We start from the raw sequence: 23,240 nt of genomic DNA, 5'->3' as shown, positions 1-23,240 counted from the left end.
CCTTTATCACACCCTCAACAGTGCACTCTTAATATTTAACGCCAGAGGCTGAACAACCAGGGACGCTGGCCTCCTGGTTACTCCCAGTGACTGATATTTGCACCTGGTAATTGAGGTCAGATTTGCTTCTCTTAAGTCACATGATTTGCCTCAAGGCAGGAAGGTGTCTGAGCCACTTGTTGCAAAGGGACCTGGAGGTGATTACAGAAGCTGCAAAGGCTGTGCTTCTCAGGGAGCCAGACCTGGGAGTATGGCGCTGAACTGGCAGCCGGTAAACGACCCACTTAGGGCCTAAACCCCAACGTTTCACTGACAGCAAACTTCGGACACCTTCCCTCTAAGGCACCTGGTGAATGCAGCCACTTTGAAACTTCTCTGGAAGTGGGTGGGGCATTAATTAACTAACTAAAAAACTAATTAGGCATGTTTAACAGGCCACCTGGAACATTCTGGTCACATCAGGGTCTCCAAATCACAGTACACGCCCCACCTTACCCAGACACCTAATCTTGCTCCAGGCTTTTCTTGACCTCAGGTATTTATCTCCTGGTTGTCATGGAAGCTGCTCAGATAAACAGCAACTCAGCCAACCTGGCCCCTCCGTCAGCCGCGGATCCTTCTGAGAACAGTGGAGCTCCCTGGTGGCTGCCGGCGGCCCTGCCCGCTGGGCTGGCGGCAGCTCCAGACCAACTCACATGTGAGGCTCTTTCACAGGGTTTCCTGAGGTGCACAGTGGGTGCTCAATAAATGCTCATTGTATGAAGGCACCTCCAGGGGCTATGTTTGTTCTCAGGCCTCAAGGTCCCTCAACAGCCGCTCAGTGGCTGCTGTGATTGGAGCAGATCCACCCTCACCCAACACCCCAGTCACCCCAGGGACTGCAGGCCAGGCTGGCTACAGCCACTCAGCTCCTCCAGCGATCCAGGTGGCCCCTAGGCCACTTCTCTGCACCCAGAGCCGAGCAGACACAGACCCGTAAGGAAGGAGCCCGCCGCGGCCTGGCAGGCGAGCTGGGGGGAAGGCAGGGGGGGTTGTCTGGCTACATCGGCCCTGGATGCCACATCCCACAGTCACAGCGGCAGAAGGCCCACCGTCCACATGCACTGGAACGTCAACTTCGCTGTCTGCCTGTCCACCCCAGGCGCTGGACACACTGTCCAAGTGAGGCCCTACCGACTCTTGAGGATGGATGGATGGCCTGAAAGGGACACTGCCAAGGGAATGAGGAAGAAGTCACTGTCCCTAAAGACCCTGAAACGGCTACCAAAGGAGGATCTGCGGCATCCCCAGAGAAGTTTCTAAGGTAGGGCAGATGTCCCCCTCTGGGGCACACAGCTCAGTCCAGAGAGGGGCTGGGGAATGGGCCAGAGCACCTGAGCTCCCCTGTTTAGGGAGGTGGGGCGGGGGCCGCGTGTGGGCTCTGGGATCGGCCTGTGAAGCGGGGGTCTGCTGCCTGAAAACAGTGCAGCCTTGCCCGTCATTTGACCTCTGTTTCTTCATTTACTTTTACGTGAGTTAAAGATCATATGAGTAAAACTTTATTAGAGTAAACCCTCAATACATTTTAACTGTATAACTACTTTTTTCCTTTCAAAAACTCCAAACTAAACAGAAAAGAAACGGTGAACGATGACATGGCATTACACATCAGCAGAAAGTGAATGACCTGTAGGATAACAGAAACGGCTGCAAATAAACCATTGAGCACAGAGAGGTTTGAGCACCTTGGCTCACTTGAGGTGCCCGAGTCATGGCAGAGGCCCAGGCTCCATGAGGCTGAGCCACATGTGAAAGCTGTTTCCACCTGCATACCAGTGGGGCCCAGTGATGGCTTTAGTAATAATGACAAGAATGAGAGCCCTCACAGGCCAAGCACGTGCATAGGTTACTTTATTTATTTCATACTGCATTCGCGTGAGGTAGGTATTCTCATTCCCATTTTACAGATGTAGAAACTGAGAGCCGAAGAGGCTGCATAACTTTCCAAGCATGCCCCACCCACCCACCCCCACACACACAGAAGCAGAGGTGGGATTCAAATCCACGCCTGACTGACTGTGGACTTCTCCACTGTGCTAGACCGCCTGAAGCGAAATTCGAAGGGCTATCCATTTCCTGGGAAAACCCATCTGGGCAGTCCTTAACTCTCCTTCACCAGGAGCAGGGGCCACCACTGTGTCCCTAAGACCACTGGGAAGAGTCTTCTGGTGACAGGGTGACCGGGGCAGCTGCAAAGGGCGTCTGCCACCCCTGCCCCATACGGCAAAAGTCAGGTTTCTTTTTCCAAAGGGTTTTAAAGAGACTCCACCCTTACCCGGTTCCTAGGCCTAAGCCTAAGTAAGAGTCCTCCCACAGTAGTAAGGGCCCAGCTCTGCTCAGGGATAGAGAATTCTAGAGTACCAACCTGCTCCCTGCATGCCCGTCCCAGTGCCCACTTCAGGCCAGGCTGGGTCTCTGTGAAGCCTCAGGGGGATCTGTAGCATCTGGCCACACCAGGCAAGGGGGAAACAGGGGAGCACTGGAAGGCCACTGCCTTCAAGGCCCCTTTGCTTCTCAGAAAACAAAGAGGGAGGCTCCCTGTCCGCTAGTCCCACAGGTGCCCCTCCCTGAGGGGCTCCTAATACCCAGGATCAAGAGTGCTGTGTGCTGAGGAAGCCCTGTCTTGCAATCCGCTACAAGAGCCAGAACCAGCTACCAAACGATTAGGCTCAGCCAGAACTGTCCATGTGTACTAACATTTTCTCCTGAGACCAAAACAAATCCCAGGGAGAGAGAGAGCACTAGCCAGGGACACCAGGAGCCCTGGCGCCTATTTCCAGCTTTGCCTCTAACTCTCCACATGACCTTAAGCAAGTCACTTAACTTCCCTTGTCTAAGGCTTTCCTTCCTGTTAAATGGGAATAATTACATATAATCATAATTGTAACCACCATTCACTGAGGTTTTACTCTTGAGTCCCGCCCTGTGCTAGAAACATTGTCACATTTATCCTCAGAGTGCCCTTGGAGGTAAGTACAGTTTTCATATCCACTTTCAGACAAGGAAACTGTGGAGGAACAGGGAATTTAGGGAACATGCCTGTAGTCCGTGGTTAGTAAAGGTGGACCTGGGTCTCGGTACCATGTCCACTGTGACATACAGAGTTACTTTATAAAGATCAAGGACAGAAGTAAAAGTGTTTTGAAAAAAATAAAAAGGCATGGGGTAGGACGGGGGTTGCATAATACAAACATAGATCACAAACGCCTGGACATGATTTAAGGGATATTCCTAATCCCTTTAAGAATGTTCTGTGGAATCTGTCCATAGAATCAGAGACCACCAAGAAGGGAGAGACCCTCAACAACTTGTTTTCTTTCCTCCCTCCCTCCCTTTGGACCGGAATGCTATGCCTAGCCAAAGTCTACAGGTGAGGCCAGAAGGGTCAAGCAAGGGGGCTCCAGGGCCTTGGGTTGTTCTGTTCGTAGCCATGAGTTCAGCTGGACATGTCAGGGGCTTAACTATTTGCCGAATACTCTCTGGAGGCGTGAGAGAAGGAACGGCTGGGAAACTTCGGTACAAACCAAGAGCACTGGAGCATCAGGGCCTTGACAAAAGGCAACGTGCACTGGGGCTGCAGCTGTGCCCTCAGCCTGCCCGGATCACCTCAGCCCTGCGGCTCCCACTGGGGAGGAGAGACTTGCCCCGGGACCTACAGCTCCCAAACACGCCCCGCAGGTCTCTGCAGCTCTGGGAACTGCCTGGACTGTTGCTGTGCCGAGGGGGGAGGCCTGGCGGAGTGCCTGCCTCGCTGCTTTCCCAGGGCTTCGGAGAGGCTGGGAAGTGACTTACTCAAAGTCCCCCTTCTGCCCCTAACCGGTTCCGCCCAGGGAGGCCCGCTCACAAACAGATGCAGTCACTCCAGACTCACAGGGCCATGCAGGGTGGAGCTGGCTGAAGCCCTGGCGCTCCCCAGACTCAGGCCAGGGCACACCTATATATACTCTGGGGTCGGCGGGATCCAACCTCCACCGGCCATGGGGTCTTGGAGAATTATTTGAAAATATTTGAAAAGCACTGGTTTTCTCAGGTGTAAAATGGAAATAACAGTAAGCTTGTGTTCCTGTTCAAAAGTCTCTACTGCCTATTCTTTTTTTTTTTTTTAAGATTTTATTTTTTAAGTCGTCTCTACACCCAACGTGGGACTCAAACTCACAGCCCTGAGATGAAGAGAGTTGCAGGCTCTACCAACTGGGCCAGCCAGGTGCCCCTTCACTTCCTAATCTTTATGGTATTAAAGCCAAACCACTTGGCTTGATAATAAAATCCAACCACCACACAAATCCTGTCAACCCGACCTACCCAATCATGACCCCCCTGGATTCCTCCTGATGCTCCTGTTCCCTTCATGTGTGCCTGCAACTACCACCCACCTTCTCTCTCCTGTTTACTAAGGCTCTGGGGCCACCTCACAAAGCCTTCCCTGGCTTGGGCTTTCCTGGGTGCTCACAACTGGGCACTTGGTGGCGTCAAGATTGCACGTAAACAGAAGTTTTGATTCTCAAATCAGAAGGGTGCCTGTTTCTTCTCTTATGTGTCTCCCATCAGGAATTAAATAATACATAAAAATTCCTGCTGACTCACCGAAAGTCAGAATTCAGTTAAAACGCCCCACCCCCATACTCCCTCATGTCACAAGGGAAGGAAAATAAAGATAAAGAAGTAAGTTAAATTGGAGGCAAACTCGAATCACTCCTGTTCCTGCATGCTTGGTCAGTGTGAAAAGAAAAAATAAAAGGTCTCTAACTCCAACCCAGACGTAAGAAGGGGAGGGACTCCCTAAAAAAAATGCATAGAATAAATCACAAGGACTAGCCTCACTTCAAGATTTCAGGAAGGAAAACACAGTTAAACTGAAAACTGTTAAGTGGTGTTAAAAACACACACATAGACACACACAACAACAAACAGCCCGGAAATGTTTTTAGTACTGCCTTTATCAGAGTCCCTTAAGGGCTTGATTTGTCCTTCAACATATTCTTCCTAACACCTGCTTTTACTAAAAACCAACAGCCCAACACCAGAGCTCTGTGAGTCAGAAGCAGAGTGAAACTAGACCCACAGGTACTCAGCCGTGAAGCACGTCACCCAGATAACAAGCAAGAGCCACACTAAGTTTGACCGTCAGGGCCCCGTGGCCATGAGGGTGGGCCACCAGGAAGCTGAACCAAGGGCGGATGGGTGGCCCACAACACCCCACATTCTCCTCCCGCCTTGTTCCTCTCTCTGGGCCCTGCCTCCAACTCAACCTCCCAGCTGCCAAATGCACCCGGAAAAAAAGTCCTCGTGCCACCTCCCACCCAAATGAATTCCACGTTATTTCAAGTGAGACCGCGGGACCAACGCATATTTCTTTCCTGTCTTTTTTTTTTTTTTTAAACAAAGAATAGCAAAACATAGAACTTAGAAAACTCAAGTGAGAAGAATTAGATCTAAATACCTTTTGGTTTTAACCTTGTCTCATACAGTTAATCTCTTTGAGTGCAAATCTACGTCTACACAAAGCAACTGTCCCCCCCAACTGCCCCCACTTTTCAAACAACATCAGCGTGGTTCTTATTCCTCTCTCAGATGCTTAGAAAATGGACTTGCTCATTACATCTTACAGAGTCACAAAACACAATCATGGCCCACACAGAAACCTGCACTCCAAAATATTCACGGCATTGTTCACAATAGCCCAAACTGGAAACAACCCCGAACATCCATCAAATGATGAATGAATAAACAAAAGTGGTATAACCACACAGTGGAATATTATCTGGCAATGAAAAGGAATGGAGGGGTGCCTGGGTAGCTCAGTCGGTTAGGCGTCTGCCTTCGGCTCAAGTCATAATCTCAGGGTCCTGGGATCGAGCCCCACATCAGGCTCCCTGCTCGGTGGCGAGTCTGCTTCTCCCTCTCCCACTCCCCCTGCTTGTGTTCTCTCTCTCACTGTGTCTCTCTCTGTCAAATAAATAATATCTTTTAAAAACAAAGAAAAGGAATGGAGTACTGACACGTGCTGTTATATGGACGAACCTTGAAAATATCGTGCAAAGTGGAAAAAGCCAGGCACAGAAGACCACAGGGTGGTGTGGCGCTATCTCCATAATGCCCAGTATAGGAAATCTACAGAGACGGGAAGTAGATGAGCCGTTGTCGGGGGGTGCTGGGGGAAACAGGCAGAGTAGAGGTGGGTGACCATCCAGGGGTGCAGAGTTTCTTTTGGGGTAAGGAAAATGTTCTAAAATTAACTCTGGTGATGGACATGCAACTCTGTGAATATATCAAAAGCCATTCAATCATACATTTTAAATGGAAAAACTGTATGGTATGAGAATTGTAGCCCAATAAAGTTATTAAAAAAAAAAAAAGACAAGGAAAAAGTATCTCATAGTCACAAATTAGTGACTGTTGTGTAAATCTATCAGTTTGAAACATCCACAGTGAATGTGTCCCAGGCTATTTGTCCTGAGTGGCTGGAAATGAAGGGCCCCAAAGTAGCGCTCAGGAAGGCACCCCCCCGGGGACAAAGGACAACTTTTCTTTCACCGACCACAGTTTTACCTGTAGCATTTTAAAATGTTCAGATATCGGCAGGCACTTAAGAGCACCCGGGTTTGTAAAATAGCTGATTGTGACAGCACTGAAGATTTAGGTTGCACCAGTCATCAGAGCTAAGCTGAGACAGAGTCCTGCTTGAGGGGCGCTCGCGGATGTCAGTGTGTGGAGCCTCAGATGGGTCGCCCAACCTCCTGGGCACAGAAGACCCATCAGACTTTGCCACTTTCAAACTCCACCAACTTATGGAGGTTACAGGTCCTCCAGATGAACCACAAAACTACCTTGCATCGAGTGGTACACAGAATAATGCACATAAGGATTTGCATAGCGCAAAGGGCAACAAAGGCAAATTTTACTAGTGAGCCAACAATTCAGGTTAAAAGAAATCAGAAAGAAAAATAGGATGTGAAGTTAAGAGGGTAAATTTAGAGAGGGAGGTTATTTAGGGATTATAATTTTGTTTTCCATTAGTTTTGCTTTGTTCCTTTTTCAGGTCTACAAGAACAAATATGATTCATCTTCTACCCATAGGTGGCTAGCCTCATTTTCTGATAAGAGGCAAGAGTTCCAGAGACCTTGGGCTGCCACCCTGCCTTGCTGCATCTGAGCTCTGTACATAATGTAACCTCTGAGCTTTGGTTCCACATTTGTAACAAAGGAGTAATATTCCCTATTTGGCCAGGTTTTTGTGGGGACTGAATGAGGTAGGAAACGGCACAGCACAGCACCCGACACACAGACACTCGGGGCAAAGCTGGAATACGGGGAGGATGAAAGAGAGGGTTCATCAAGCTCCCTACAAATAAAGTTAGTGACACTGAAGGAAGATGTCACAGAGTCCCTGTCAGGCAGAGCCCTAAAGGGGTTGCAAGGAAGGACAAAACATCGTCGAAGGAAGCAGGTGCTGAAAATCAGGGAGGGTCTTTCCTAGACTTCTCATTACAATGCCAAGAAGTGGTGCACTGCCCTTAGCTTCACGGACAGAAAGTACGCTTCTTCCCAAATATGCAACTTAGAATTATTGTCTGTTGAGGGCAAATGGGATCGAAATAGAATGTAAACAATCCTTCCACAAATGCTCACGTTGCCGACTGCAGCCGGGAGTCCATTTTCTTGTTTCTCTGCGGTCCAGCCTGGGGACTGCTTTGCCGGGTAGAGAAGTCCAGGGCGTGCTGCCACCTGCAGGCAAAACGAGGAAAAGCACAAAGTGACGGACAGGATCACCCACCTTCAGCGCCAGGCAACTGCAACAGCTGGGTCCATCCAGGTGCAACAGCCAGGGGAACCCGCTCAGTTCTGTGTTTGTGATTCCACCACAGGGTTGCGACAGACATAGTCAGTAAAAATTCTAGACTATCAAGGACTTGAGCATCTCTTAGCCACAACCGGCAAACTCACACAGGGCTCACTGTGTGCCAGACACTGCTCTAAATGATTCACACTTATTAACTCATTTAATCTTCACCAAAAAATTGAACATTTTAAAGGTCTCTGCTGATTTGCCTGATTATTTGAGTTAGCATGAATAATTAAAATGAAGAACTTGATAATAGCCAATTTCAAAGACGGGTCAGACATAAAAACTCTGTGAGACGTTCTGAGCATCCTGCATATCATGCAGCCTCCCTTTTTCAAGTCCCTGTTATGGAGCAGACACTGCTCTGGGAGCTGGCATGCACCCAAAAGATGAAGTCCCTCCTCTTGTGGGCTTCCGTTCTGGTGGAGGGAGGTGACAAGAGAAGAGGCAATAAATGCTGGGCCAAAGCAGCAACAGTGTAAAGGGGACAGAGGGTGATGACCATGCTGTTAATATTCATTCACTTACTCATTTATCCCCACGTACTTACTAACCATCTACCGCAAGCCAGACACTGTGCTGGGATACAGCAGTGGGCAAAAACCAGACATGGTCCCGGCCTGTATGGGGTACTTACTCACATAGGAGAAGCATATATGAATCAAATGATCACTTTAATAAATGCCAAGGTATAACAACCCAGGGAAGTGTGAGAGCAGAATGACACAGGAGGTCACTATGAGCGCAGCCTAGGGAGGCCCGACCTTGTCTGGAGCCTCAGGAAGGCCTGGAATGGAGTGTGGGGAGGAGAAACATCCTTGGTAAGAAGCATACCATGCACAAAGGCTGGATCACGGACAGCAAGCCAGAGGCCAAGGAGAGAGAGACGAGGTAGGGGGAGGTGGAGAAGGGGTGTGAGCAGCACTTGTACGGCTCCCCCAGGCCCGAGAGGCCCTCATCCTCCGAGGCCTGGAGCACCGCATGAGAATTTTAGGCAGAAGAAGAATGTGGTTGGATGTGTGTGTTTCTAAAAGACTACACTGTGGGGTAGGCTGAATAACGGCCCCGCCAAAGACGCTGATGTCTGGATCCCTGGAAGTTGTATGTTCCCTAACATGGCGAAAGGCATGTTGCAGAATGTAATTAAATTATGGATCTTGAGATGGGAAGATAATCCTGGATTCTCCAGGTGGGCTCAATGTAATCACAAGTGTCCTTAGAAGAGGGAGGCAGAGGAGATTTGACTACAGAAGAGGAGCAGCAGAGCAGGCAGGCGTGAGAAAGACCTGCTGGTTTTAAAGACAGAGGAAGGGGCCATGAGCCAAGGACCGCAGGAAGCCTCAAGCAGCTGGAAGAGGCAATGAAATGAGTTTCCTCCAGAACCTCCAGTAGGAACACAGCCCTGTTAAAACTTTGATTTTAGGACTCTGACCTTCAGAGCTGTAAAATAATAATTTTAAAAAAATATTTTATTAATTTATTTGACAGAGAGAGAGAGAGTGCGTGAGCATACTTGGGGGAGGAGAGGCAGAGGGAGAGGGAGAAGCAGACTCCCCGCTGAACAGGGAGCCCGACATGGGGCTCGATCCCAGGACCCTGGGATCATGACCTTAGCCAAAGGCAGACGCTTAACCGACTGAGCTACCCAGGCGCCCCTGTAAAATAATAAATTTGTGTTGTTTCAAGCCGCTAGGTTTGTGGTAATTTGTTACAGCAGCAATAGGAAACTAACACACATTGGCTTCTGCGAAAAAGACAGGCAAGAGGTAAGGGGAGGTAGTTACCAGTCAAAGGTCACTGTGTTATCCAGGCAAGAGATGTGATAGCCTGAATCACAGCAATGGTGGCAGTGGGGGTGGAGAGGAGTTGAAGGACCCCGGGTGGGGCGGGGGGGGGGGGGGCGGCGGGCAGTTGGCTAGTCAAAGGTCTTGCTACAACCTGGCAAATGTTACTGGAATGCCACAACAGGCTTCTGTTAGGCTCAGGACCTGGTTAACCGGCCCTGGGCAGAGCCCAGCACCCTTGTAAAAGAAGGAAGCTTGCACCAGGGCTGTAAGACCTTTCTCTGAAAGAGACAGCATTTAGCCACTCAAGAGGGACCTGCCTACACCATTCCCACAATGGAATCCAGGGGTTTCCAGGAACCAGCTCTAAGAAGTAACATCCTAGGAATTTCTAGAAGGCAAAAGGTAGCAACTGTTTCTGCCAAGCATTAGGCCTTCCAGTGAACTTTTTTTTTTCTGCCCAACAGAGATTCTGTAATCCTGGAAAGAAGGAATCCAAATTTAAATATATGCACCTCCAACCCAGGTGATGAAGAACCATGATTATATCTCACATATAGAAATTTCATGGCCAAAATGGTGCAGGAAATATATATATATATATATTTCTAATTTAAATACATGAAGTATGTATTATATGTTGGGAGTATATACTTTATATATTGAAATTAGAAAAATATAAATATTTGTATATACAGATATAAATAAAGCAAATGGGGTAAAATGTTAATAGGTGAATCTGGGTAAAGATTCTTTTTACTACTTTTGCTTTTTAACTGTTCTTTTTACTACTGGATATTCTTTTTCTTATTTTTATTTTTGCCACTTTTCTGTAAGTTTGAAATTATTTCCAAATAAAAATTGAAGAAGCAAAAAAAAAATTTATGGCCAGTAGAATAATGTGGAAATTACAGGAAAAGAATAAATGAGAAACTAGGAGACCCCCTTTCATCAGCTACTCTACTCCTACTTAATGATCCAAACCCATTGAAAAAAGAGGGTTCCTGATGCGAGCCTGCCTAATAAGACTGTTGAGAAGAAAAGGCAATAAAAATGATTTCAAACAGTTTTGTATATACTCCTCTGTTTTACTCCAAAAGTATAGATATACACCCACCAAGACCAAGTATCTTGGAGTGTACTGAGAGGTGACAAGGAAGTCTTGAGGGCATTATTCCCCTTTGGCTCTGCAGCAGGCTATGGGGATCTAACTGGATTCCAGGAGCTTGTAAGGACTCAAGATCGCATATAGATGGCGAAATGCCAAGCAGTCCTGTTAGAGTTGGAACAGCTTAATTAAAAAATAGATATATGTAAAAAATATATATATATAGATATATGTATACATTGTTTTTCTGGTAACAAAGTGATAGATGTTTATTAAAGGAAAACACAAAAATCTGTAGTCCAACCATCCAGACATAACTTATTTGGAATTATTTTTTCTACTCCTTTTTCCAATAATTTTAGTGTGTGTGTATATATATATACACGCACACATATATATAAAACAAATATATACATAGTCTTATATATAACAAATATATTTATATATATAGTTTCTTTTTAACAATAATGGGATGCTGTATATATTTTTCTTTTGCAACCAGTTTTGTTTTACCTAACAGTATATAATTTTCCATGTCATTAAATATACTTCTTTAATAGCTGACAGTACCGTATCATAGGAAGATATCAAATTCATTTAACCAATGCCCTATTGCTGGACACCCGAGTGGTTTCTAACTTTCTGATAGCAGAAGTCTCACTGAGAGGAACAGCTTTATATATAAGAATGCCACCCCCATTTAAAATCTGTATCTGAAGCTCTGATAATTCTTAGGGTCATGTTCCACACATTTCAGTTATCCATACATCACCATAACTATTTCACCATAATTAAATACCATCTGTCCTATACTTAGCCTTTCTCTTTAAACCAATTCATTTCTGTCCTTAAATAAATGAGTCTTTTTTTTTAAGATTTTATTTATTTATTTGACAGAGAGACACAGCGAGAGAGGGAACACAAGCAGGGGGAGTGGGGGAGGGAGAAGCAGGCTTCCCGCTGGGCAGGGAGCCCGATGTAGGGCTCCATCCCAGGACCCTGGGATCATGACCTGAGCCAAAGGCAGACGCCTAACCACCTGAGCCACCCAGGAGCCCCGAAATAAATGAGTCTTAAAAGCAAACTTTGTTTACTATTATAAATGGAAAACAAGCATCTTATGTAATAAAGAAAGGCAATCATAAAGACAAATACAATGGAAAACAAAACAATGCTGTAAAAATGGAATTAAGATATGGCTATTCCTTTGCTCATTCTTTTATATCAAAAGGGAGATTGGAAAGGTGTAGAGAGGTGTTAAAGGCATACCAGCTCCAAACTGACAGCTTTCTCCTTCCTTTGATCAGAAGACTGAAAGGGAATTGACAGGAATGACTTTCTCACTATGTGAATCAGTGTTAGACAATGCCACAGATGTGTTCTACCCTGCATCACTTAAAGTCACTTCGCATAGAAAACATGTCTTTTTTTTTTTTTTAAGATTTTATTTATCTATTTGAGAGAAAAATCGAGCCCAAGCCGGGGGGCAGGGCAGCGGCAGGGGGAGAGAGAGAGAGAAGCAGACTCCTTGCTGAGCAGGGAGCATGACACGGGGCTCCATTCCAGGACCCTGGGATCATGACCCGAGCTGAAACCATCCAGGAGCCTGGAAACATGTCTTAAGATATAGTCCTGGAAGTAGAATTTTTGAGATAAAAAGCTTTAAAAAGCTTTTGATAGGGAGCCCTGGCTGGCTCAGTCAGAAGAGCCTGAGACTCTTGATCTCGGGGTTGTGAGTTTGAGCCCCACGCTGGTTGTAGAGATTACTCAAAAATAAAATCTTTAAGGGCGCATGGGTGGCTCAGTCAGTTAAGCTTTGGGCTCTTGATTTTGGCTCAGGTCCTGGGATTGAGCCGTGTGTCTGGATCCGTGCTCAGTGGGGAGTCTGCTTGAGGATTTCTCTCCCTCTCTCTCTGCCCTTCTCCCTGCTCAGGTGTACTTGCTCTCTCTCTCTCTCTAATAAATAAATCTTAAAAAAATTTTTTTAAATAAAATCTTAAAAAAATAAAGTAAAAAAAAAAGCTTTTGATAAACACATCCTAGTTTTACCATAGTTTCCTGAGAGTACCGATTTTACTTCACCCTCAAATAGTTAAGTATTATAAAGTAAATGTTAAAATGTTAAGCTTTTCAGCATAAGATATTCAGCAGCTGAATTTTCAAAGCGATTTTCATATTTCTTTAGCCAGTCTCTGACCCTGGGGCAGGGCGATTACATGAACCTTCAGTTAGTGGTAAGTTTACACAAACTGATATTGCTCTTGGTTTAACCAAGCTAAAGTAAACTCAGTAAAACACGAGGAAGTGACTAGCATTTGCAAATACTTCAGAATGTTTCTGTGCCAGCACAGGTCAAATGAGGATCAGAACTGCATGGATTCCAAAGTAGACTTGTGAGAAATAAGGAAGCCAGGAAGCATTACTCATGACACACCAATCACTATAAATATTCAGAAAGTCAATGAAAACTCTAAAAGAAGCGTATGTGTGAGCTTTCCTATCCTGGTATGGTAGGCAACTGAACAAATAGGTTATGGATTAATGCAATTGTTAACAAAAGATTTCTAAGTAGAAAAACAAAAGTGTATTTTGAAGCATGAAGAATTAATAACAATAGGAAACTTCCAGATTATAATTCCTAGGCAGACACTTATGTGTGTATGTGCCTATGAGGGAAAGTGGGAGAGAAGAGAATTAAAAACATACTAAAAAGCTTCTTGGGGTGCCTGGGTGGCTCAGTCAGTTAATCGTCTGCCTTCAGCTCGGGTCATGATCCTGGGGTCCTTGGATTGAGTCCCGCATCTGGCTACCTGTTCGACAGGGAGTCTGTTTCTCCCTCTCCCTCTGCCCCTCCTCTGGCTTGTGTTTGCTCTCTCTCTCTCAAATAAATAAATAAAATCTTAAAAAAAGTTCCTTATGTTTGGGAGGATGTTAGAGATTCTGATTAATTTTTGGTATTTATAGGAAATGTTTAAGAAATTTAAGAGGGCTCCTCATAAGATATAGAATTCCAAGTCACTAAATAAAAAGAAGGAAGGAAGGAATGGAAATAGACACCTTGATTAATACAGAAGAAGTCATAAGAAAAAAAGAAAAGGAAGAACTCATGATCAGTATTTGGCAAAACAAGGTGCCAGAAATAAGGCCACACTTATCAGTGATCAAAATAAATATGAATCAATTAAATTCCACTATTAAAAAAAATAAGACTTTCAACCTAATTGCCCATCAGTGGAAAACAGATAAATAAATTATGATAGGCCATTTTAATGGATGTGTGTGTATGCCAGAGAAAGAGATCCATGACTTACATAGTTTAAAAAAGTTGTAGGCAAAAGCAAAAGCAGAGAAAAGGGTCCAGGAAAACACCAATTTGGTAATGGTGGTTGCCTATAAAGAGTGAGATTATAAGAGACAGGAGTGGGCTTTCCTATCTCACTTTACAAGTGTCTACATTGTTTGAAACTTTTACAAATAGTGTGTAACCAAAGAAACAAGAAGAAATGAAATAATAAGTATAAGGGCAGAATCACTGAAACAGAAGACATAGAGGACTAAAAACAAAGGTGATTAACAAAACCCAAAGTATTTCTTTGAATTTTTTTAATTTTAATTTTAATTTATTTTAAAATTAAGTTTTTTAAATTTCATTTTAAGTTTTTTATTTTAATTCCAGTATAGTTAATATACACCATTATATTAGTTTCAGGTATACAATACAGTGATTCAATAATTCTATACATCATTCATTACTCAGTGCTCATGATGATCGAGTTATTTCTTTGAACACAGGGAGACTGAACAAGAATGACTGACAGAAGATGGAAAGAAAAGACTAAAGAAGAAAAAGAGGAAATGACAAATATAGCCAACATTTAAAAACTTATAAAAGAATAATATGATTATATTATTCTATATAACTATAAATAACTATATAACTATAAATAACCATATGACAATACATTTTGAAAACACATAAGAAATCAATAAATTTCTAGAAAAATTGCCAAAATTGGCACAAAAATGATAGCAAACGTGAACAGCCATTTAAAGTAATTTAAGACACTTCTTCCCCATAAAGTCTCAGTTCCAGAAGGTTTTACAAGAGCATTCTACTAACTTCCAAGGAACAGACAATCTTTACTTAAATGTGTTACTTTAGAAAATAAAAAAAGAGGAAACATTGCCCAACCTAAAGTTTCAATAATTTTGAAATTTGGAATATGGACTGTCTAAAAAAAGAAAAATACAGGCCAGTTTAACTTCTAAATATGGATGCCAAACACCTAAATAAAATATTATCTAATCAAATCCAAAAAAGTATTAAGACTATGTCATGATAAAGTAATAAATAATGATTCAAAGTCAGCAGACCTCTCAAGGTAATTCACTACATTAATGGATTATGGAAGAAGTTACTACTGCCCACCATCTCTCTGTTCTCTTTTTCCTCCTGGGAATGCCATTAAACTTCCCAGCCACCATGGGCACCTGGGTGGCTCAGTCGGTCATGTGTCTGCCTGCCTTCAGCTCAGGTCATGATCCCGGAGTCTCGGGACTGAGCCCCACATCAGGCTCCCTGCTCAGTGAGGAGTCTGCTTCTCCCTCTCCCTCTGCTCCTCCCCCCACTCATGTTCTCTCTCTCACTCACTCTCTCTCTCAAATAAATAAATAAAATTAAAAAAAAAAGAAAACCACAAAACTTCCAGCCACCTTACAATAGGTGGGATAATGTGACTAGTCCCTACCTATGGAATCTGAGGAGCAGTGATCTGTGTCATCTCTGGCCATCATGGAGAATCCGATGAAGGACCTAGGTCCAAGGAGATGGGGAAGCAACTGGTGAGAAAGAGCCTGGGTTCCTGAACAACTAAGTAAGTGCTATCTCACCAACATCCCTGGACTGTGTCAAGAGTGATAAATACGTAGCATTCCTTGTGTAAGCCACTGAAATGTTGGGACTGTTACAACAGCTAAGATTATACACCCTAATAATACAAGGCAAATTGGGATGGGGGAAACAGCAGGTACAGAGAGAGCATTTGACAAAGTTCAATACTAATTCGTCTTAAAAACAGAAACAAAAATAAAAAACACAAAACCTAGGTCTTAAAGAAGCAGGATTAAGAGACCAAGCCCCTGTCTTTCCCACCACTGTCTTTTCTTCACAGCTTGATTATTAATTGGTTTAGCCACCACATGTGATACACTTTCTTACAAATTTTTTTCATTAGGAAGTAATGCATGGATTTTATCTATCTTCCTTGGTATCTTAGATCCTAAGGAAAAGGACTTCCTTTCCTTAACAAAGACTATCATCTACAAACCTATAGCTAACATCATACTTAACAGAACACTATATTCTCTTTAAGGAATGGAACAAGACAAGGATGCAGCTATTCCCACCACCATGTAACAGAATTATAGAAAAAGTAGCCACTACTAGAAATAATAAAAAGTAAAACAAAGTATAAAATTAGAAGGAAAGAGACAAATGTCAGTGTTTGCAACTGGTACAATTATTTCACATAGAACTCTCAGAAAAATCCACAGAAAAACCATTAGAATTAATAGGAGTTCAAAAAGGTAGTTAGAAATGAAACCAACCTAAAAACAACTGATTGCATTTCTCCTCCCAACAGTAACCAATCAGCGAGAGAGAGGAGATATGTAACAGTCTAACCAGCAACAATGTGACAAAATAAGAAACCACATATTAGTAATATTATTGAAGCTAGGAATTATCTTAATAAAAAATGCAAGACACTTGTGGAGAAAATCTGAAAAACTCAGGGCACCTGGGTGGCTCAGTTGGTTAAGCGACTGCCTTCGGCTCGGGTCATGATCCTGGAGTCCCGGGATCGAGTCCCACATCGGGCTCCCTGCTCAGCAGGGAGTCTGCTTCTCCCTCTGACCCTCTTCCCTCTCATGCTCTCTATCTCTCGTTCTCTCTCTCTCAAATAAATAAAATCTTTAAAAAAAAAAAAGAAAATCTGAAAAACTCTATTAAAGTACATCTGAGTGAAAACATGAGTGAATGGAGAGAACAGACCATATTCAGGGGTGAGATGATTTGACATTAAAAGGTATCAATTCCTCCCAGATCAACCTATGATTTTAATTAATTTCCAATCAAAACTTCACGAAGACTTCTGTGAACTTTACAGACAGATTTAAAAATGTTTATGGAAGAACAAATCCATGAAAAGATAAGAACAAGTTTGAAAAAAAAGGTAGATATTAAGACATATTACAAAGCCATAATAAAAACAAAATCCAGTTGGATTAAAGATGTAAAGGGAGAAGAAGAAAAGATAAAGTTAGTAGGAGAAAATATAGAAAAAAATTATGATCTTCAGGTAGGTGAGGATTTCTTAAATAAGATGTAAATAGCATAAGCTAAAAGGAGAAAAATGATGGATATGACTACAGAAAATTTAAAGATTTATGTTTAAAAAAAAAGTAGACCATAGACCTAATGTAAGCTACAAATCTCTTAGATGAAAACATAAGAGTGACTCTCCATAACCCTGAGTTAGGCAAGGATTTGTTAGATATGACACCAAAAACACAAGAGGTAAGACAGAAGATTGACCAGTTGGACGTCAACAAAATTGAAAAAATTTTTGCCTCAAAGAACACCATTAAGAAAGTGAAAATACAAGTCACAGAGAAGGGGAAACTATTTGCAACTCATATATCTAATAAAAGGACATCTAAATATATACATAAATTTATATATATAAATATATATAAAGAACCATTACAATTCAATAATAAAAGACAACAATTTAAAAAAATAGTTCTGGATAGACATTTCTCTAGAGAAGATACACAAATGGCTAATAAGCACATGAAAATATGTTCAACATCATTAACCATCAGGGACGTGCGAATCAAAACCACCATGTGCTACAACTTTGTACCTGCTAGGGTGGGATGGCTCTAACCCAAATGACTGGCAACACGCCACGATGAGGACAGGAAGAAAATGAAACCATCACGCACGGCTGGTAAGACTGGAAAATGTCGCAGCCGCTTTGGAAAACAGTTTGGGAGTTCCTCAAAAGTTTAAACATTGAGATACTATATGATCCAGTCATTCCACTTCTAGGTATATATCCCAGAGAAATGAAAATATATGTTCACTCAGAAGTTGTACATGAATGTACACAGAAGCATTATTCATAATGGCCGAAAAGTAGAAACAACCTAAACGTGCATCAACTGACGAATGGATAAACAAAATGTGGTATACCCACGTGATGGAATATTATCGGGCATTAACAAGGAACAAACTACTGATATATGCTGTAATGTGGATAAACCTACAAAACACTATGCTAAGTGAAAGAAACCAGGCACAACAAACACATACTGTATCATCCCATTTGTATGAGATGTCCAGAAGCAGGCAAATGCAGAGACAGGAAGTAGATTAGTATTTGCCCAGGGCAGGGGAGGGGCATATTGAGGGAAAAGTGGAGAGTGACTGCTAATGGAGTAATAAAAATATTCTAAAATTAGATTATGGCGATAGTTGCACACTCCGGAAATAGACTACAAACCACTGAATTGTATAATTTAAATGGGTGAATTTTATGGTATATAAATTTAGTTATTTTTATTTACTTTAGTTATATTTATTTAATTTAGTTATATTTACTTACTTTAATAATAAAGTTATTAGTAATAATAAAAAGGAGACCATAAATGAGGTTAACAGACAGGTGACAAGATTAGGGGAAGACTTAAAACATTCACATCTGACACAGAACTAACATTTTGACATGTAAGGTTGCCAATAAGGAACAAAATGCAAACCACATATAGAAAAATATCAGAAATCTGAAAGAAAAGAGGGGCAGATTAGATGGATAGATGGGTGAGCAGTTCACCAATGGCAAAACAATATGATGAGATGCTCAATTAAAACAGAAATGGAGTACTGCTTTAACCTACCAGTTTGGACCGAAATTCATAAATAAGCTAACAGTAAGTTCCAGTAGATGTTGGAAAAGGGACCCTTGATGCACGCCTAGTGGGAGGAAACTGAAGAAGTCATTCTGCAGCACAAAGTAGCAGTTTTTAGTAAAAGACATCCCGCAAGTATCCTAGAACCAGTAATCTCATACCTATCTCAAAAAAAATTCTTGCACAAGACACAGGGAGACACCCAGAAGGATGTTTGGTGCAGCACTGTTTGTGCAAGCAAGGAGTCACAGGCCACCTCATGTCTATTCCCAGGAGGCTGGTTAAGTACTTGTGGTGTATACTTTCCATACAAAACTATGCAACAGCCAGGAGTAATAAATCAGACTCACATATAGCAATATGGTTTGACTCAAAAACATAATGTAGGGAGGAAAAGAAATAGTAAGAGATTTATAGCATGAAAGTTTTTTCTTTTTTTGAAAATTTTATTTATTTATTCGAGAGAGAGAGCGTGAGAGAGCATGAGCGGGATTAGGGGCAGAGGGAGAGAGGGAAGCAGACTCCCTGCTGAGCAGGGCTTGACTCCCAGGACCCTGAGATCATGACCTGAGCCAAAGGCAGATGCTCAACTGACTGAGCTACTCAGGCGCTGCTATTTTTTTTGTTTATTTGTGAGAGAGAGAGAGCAGGAGCAGGGGGAGTGGCAGGCAGAGGGAGAGGGAGAAACAGGCTCCCCGTGGAGCATGGAGACTGATGCGGGGCCCCAACCAAGCACCCTGAGATCATGACCTAAGCGAAAGGCGGACATCTAACCTTAACCGACTGAGCCACCCAGGCGCCCTTAGCCTGAAAGTATTTATTTAGGTAAGTGCATCAAAAGCAAAACATGACATAGGTTTCAAAGATACACATGCTCTAAGAAGATAAAAGGAAAGGGAGTTCGGAAGAACAAATACAACAGCATGGAGGCGTGTTCGTGTGTGCACGGGGAGGAGGGTGCTGACCGAGAACTGGAGTATAAAGGGAGGAAATAACAACATGAAATAACATGAGAGACTCTAGATGGAGCAAGGATTAGTGTGCCATGAACTAAAGTGTGTGAGCAATTAAATTTGGTAGACCTCAGATACTAAGGAAAACACACAAAGTCCCATGCATTACTTTTTAGTGAAAAATATAAGAAAGTCCATCACATGCTGGTGGCTAAGTCAATGAATCATAAAGCTATGGAGCCAAGAAGGTAGGGGGGAAAGGCAGGGGCTTGCTTGGTCTTACGTTTTCTGGAACATGGAAGCAAGAACACAGGGTGGTAGAAATGCAGGGCAGGGTGTCTCCACTACGCCACCTCTTCTTCGCCCTGCAGACTGAAGCTAGGAGAGCAAGAGGAGAGAACCATCCACTACGGTTCAAATTTAGTTAAGAGGAGGAAGAGCGAAGAGGACATTAGGGAATTCAGCGGAGAAGGAAGAGCTCATTGAATCAAAGACTCTGATTTTTCTGGCTCATGGTAAAGGCAGTATTTTCTAAAAGCAATGAATACTCAACACAGCCCTGGAAGCAGGGCAGAGGAGGGACTCCGTGTTTTAAAAAATAGGATCTTACGTCATCGTTTGTCAAATTCAGATGGCAATTTTCCAAAGTTAAGATCAATGGAGTTTTGTTTCAGTAATAGGGCCGCACAATCAGATCCGTGTGATTAGGCTGAATTCATTTTTATTGAGACAAAAGTTGATTAAAAGGGGGTTCTTGGTATTGGCTACAAAGAGTGTCATCACTCAAATGGAAGTCAAGTGCCTGCAGATTAGTCCCTTTACTTCCAACACTTAGTGCCTTCTACCCTGTATGCTCACCCCACGCCACTGGCCATGCGGGTAACTTGTGTGTGTGTAGCTATAGATATAAAAGAGAGAGAGATGGAGATTTTTTTTTCCTTGCCAGGGGTTGGCTCCACAGCCGAGGGGAGCCCAATTCTCGATACCACGATCGAATTAATGTATATGTGACCAACGGCCAAGACCAGAGCACTTATGTTTCACCCTTCTGCGGGCAGATGCAGCCGACTGGAAGTTTCCTGGTCTGGGAAGGACGCGGTCCCCGAGCGCACCCATTCCTGATGGTTTTCGCCAGCCCCGGGGGGGTTGGAGTCTCTACGGAGTAAGCCCCTGTCTTCTCATGGGCAGGGCCTCGGGGAGGGGGCGACATCCTGGACTAGCTCATGTCCATGCCTGTGGCCAAGAGAGGCGGGCTGCAAGCTTGCCAGTTCAGGGAACGCTTGGAAGGCACCCCAGGGTCGCCCAAGTGTACCCTATCTGTAAAACGTAGGAAGGCAAACTACACGAGGCGTGGAGCCAAAATGGGGAAGAAGAGGAGTCTAAAAGGTAAGCAGGGGCAAATGATGAGTTCCTCCCAGCCGAGCTCAGGGGAGGCACTCTGCTCAGCATTTTCCATACGTTCTCCCACTTTGATTTTGACTGAAAGCCGGTCGGGGGTGGGGGACCGGTGGTGTTGTACCGAAAGGAAACGTGGGATGGGACCGGTGCACGACCGGCCTTGCCGCCGCGCGACCTCGGCCCCAGGCTGCCAGGCCCTTGGCGCGCTAGTCTGAGCTCCCCCGGCTCTTCAGCCGGGCCGTGCGGGCCCCCGCGGTGCCGGGTCCCAGCGCCCCTCCCCCCCCCAGTCCCGCAGCAGGAGCCCCCAGCCCGGCCGGCTCCGCGTCACGGGGCCTCCTGGCGTCCCGCCCGCCCGGTCCGCAAGGCGGAGCCCGCGAGGCGGCCGTCGAGGGGCCGCGCTTACCTCCTCTGGTGCGGGCGGCGGCCCCAGCTCGCAGGCTCCACGCCGACCGCCGCCGCTCTCCTCGCCCCTCTCTTCGACGGCTGCTGCGCGGGCCCGGGCCACGGCCACGGTCACTTTCATTTTCCTCAACGAGGGCGGCAGGAAAGCGAAAGCGAAAACGGCCGAGAGGCGGGCCCGGGCCGAGCGCGGTGAATGCGGAGCGCGGGCTGGCAGCCAGAGGCGGGGGCTCGGGCCTCGGGCCTGCACGCGGGCGGCTGGCCGGAGCCCCGTGCACTCGAGGGGCCGCCAGCGAGCCCGGTGCGCACACCTCCGCGGCGCGGGGCCCCGGGCCGGTGCCGGGCAGGAGGGCGGGCAGCCCCCGCCGCAAGGGGAGAGGCCCCGCAGCGCGCCCTCGTTCGGCCCCGCAGCGCGCCCTCGTTCGGCCCCGCAGCGCGCCCTCGTTCGGCCCCGCAGCGCGCCTCGGCCCGTGGGGGCCGCTTCCTCCGCCAGCCCCTTAGTCAGCGCCTGCTCAGGCCTCGGGGCTGACGGCGGATGTGCCGACAGCGCTTCGTGGGTTGCTGGCCTCAGGAGGCTGGTCTGGCCTGGGCGGCCCGGAACGAGCCTCTGAGGGGTCCCGGGTTGGGGCGCTGAGCCAGCTGGGGCAGGTTTCGTTCGCAGATCCCCAGGGGTCGGCCGGTCCCCCAGGCCCAGGCATGTGCCCTGGACCCTCTGCCGAGCTGGCGGCCCCGTGGCTTCGAACAGCCTGGTCGCGACCATGAGGTACCAGGCTCTTCAAACTGGGTCCGCGGAGAAATCAAAAAGTCAGTCGTATCAATGAAATGGGGGACTTGTCATTTGATAAGAAAGAGTGAACAGCAAGCTTAGGATTTGGACTCCCTGCTCTAATTGATGCCCATCAATACCCGAGGATTTAGTGAGCCCAGGCCTGTCACTTAGTGGCTGTGTGATTTGGGGCGGAATCCCTTAGCCTTAGTTTCTTTGCTGGTAGGACGAGGATGGTAACCATACCTACCTCAAGGTTGTAGGAATTAAATGAAACGATATGAGGGAGAAAATACTTGGCATTTTCTGTTAAGCTCTAGGTGCGTTCTTTGAGGGCAGCAACCAAGTCATTGTTTTTCTGGATGCCTGACAGACATTCTCTAATGTCAGTTGATAAAATTGGAGATCCCCATGATAATAAGATAGTTTTCAAAGTTTAGGCTGTGTTCTCTTGATTTAGAAGGACCGAGGAGGCACTGCAGTCTTTTTGGAAGGCCCCTCACACCTCACCTGACGATTAGCCCCTGTGATGACGCCACTGGACCAGTCCTGTTAATTAGAGCGCTGCTACACCTGAAGTTTCAGGAAACACCCCACAGCTCTGCCCAGCATCAGTCACTGAGATCTGAAAATACTTCTGTAAGGAAGCATTTCTACTTGGAAAACACCGATAAGACTCCATACTCCAAACCAATTTGCCATGTGTGTGTTTGTTCACTTTTGTCATAGAACAGTCTGATAACTGGAACAGAAAAACAAAATTAACTGTCTAATCTGGCAGTGTCACTTTGGTTTGCCTGTTTGAAATTCAGACCCGTTCCCTGCGTGATGGAAGCCTTGATCTGTGACTGGTGTTGTGGCTAAGTGTAATTGTAGTGTTCCCTCAGAGCACCTGCGGAAGTGGGGCAGGCCAAATGGTGACCAGGGTCCATGTTTCCCCCTCCGGGAGATGACGCTTTTGGTCTGTAGCATGAAG

General features: G+C 45.1%; 1 protein-coding gene across 1 annotated transcript in view; it reads right to left on the bottom strand.

The window, feature by feature from the left end:
* LOC113929952 (translation initiation factor IF-2-like) overlaps window positions 1-22,258 on the bottom strand; it is a 112,519-nt gene extending 90,261 nt beyond the window's left edge. Inside the window, exons 1-2 of the mRNA XM_027607207.2 lie at window positions 21,503-22,258; window positions 7,669-7,764 (exon numbers count right to left, since the gene is read on the bottom strand). Of these exons, the coding sequence (XP_027463008.2) occupies window positions 7,669-7,764; window positions 21,503-22,258 (852 nt within the window). The remainder of the gene's footprint in view (window positions 1-7,668; window positions 7,765-21,502) is intronic.
* Between the last annotated feature and the right edge of the window lie 982 nt (window positions 22,259-23,240).

This window comes from Zalophus californianus, chromosome 5, assembly GCF_009762305.2.
Source record: "Zalophus californianus isolate mZalCal1 chromosome 5, mZalCal1.pri.v2, whole genome shotgun sequence".
Classification (NCBI taxonomy): domain Eukaryota; kingdom Metazoa; phylum Chordata; class Mammalia; order Carnivora; family Otariidae; genus Zalophus; species Zalophus californianus.
This window is presented reverse-complemented; position numbering and strand designations above follow the sequence as displayed.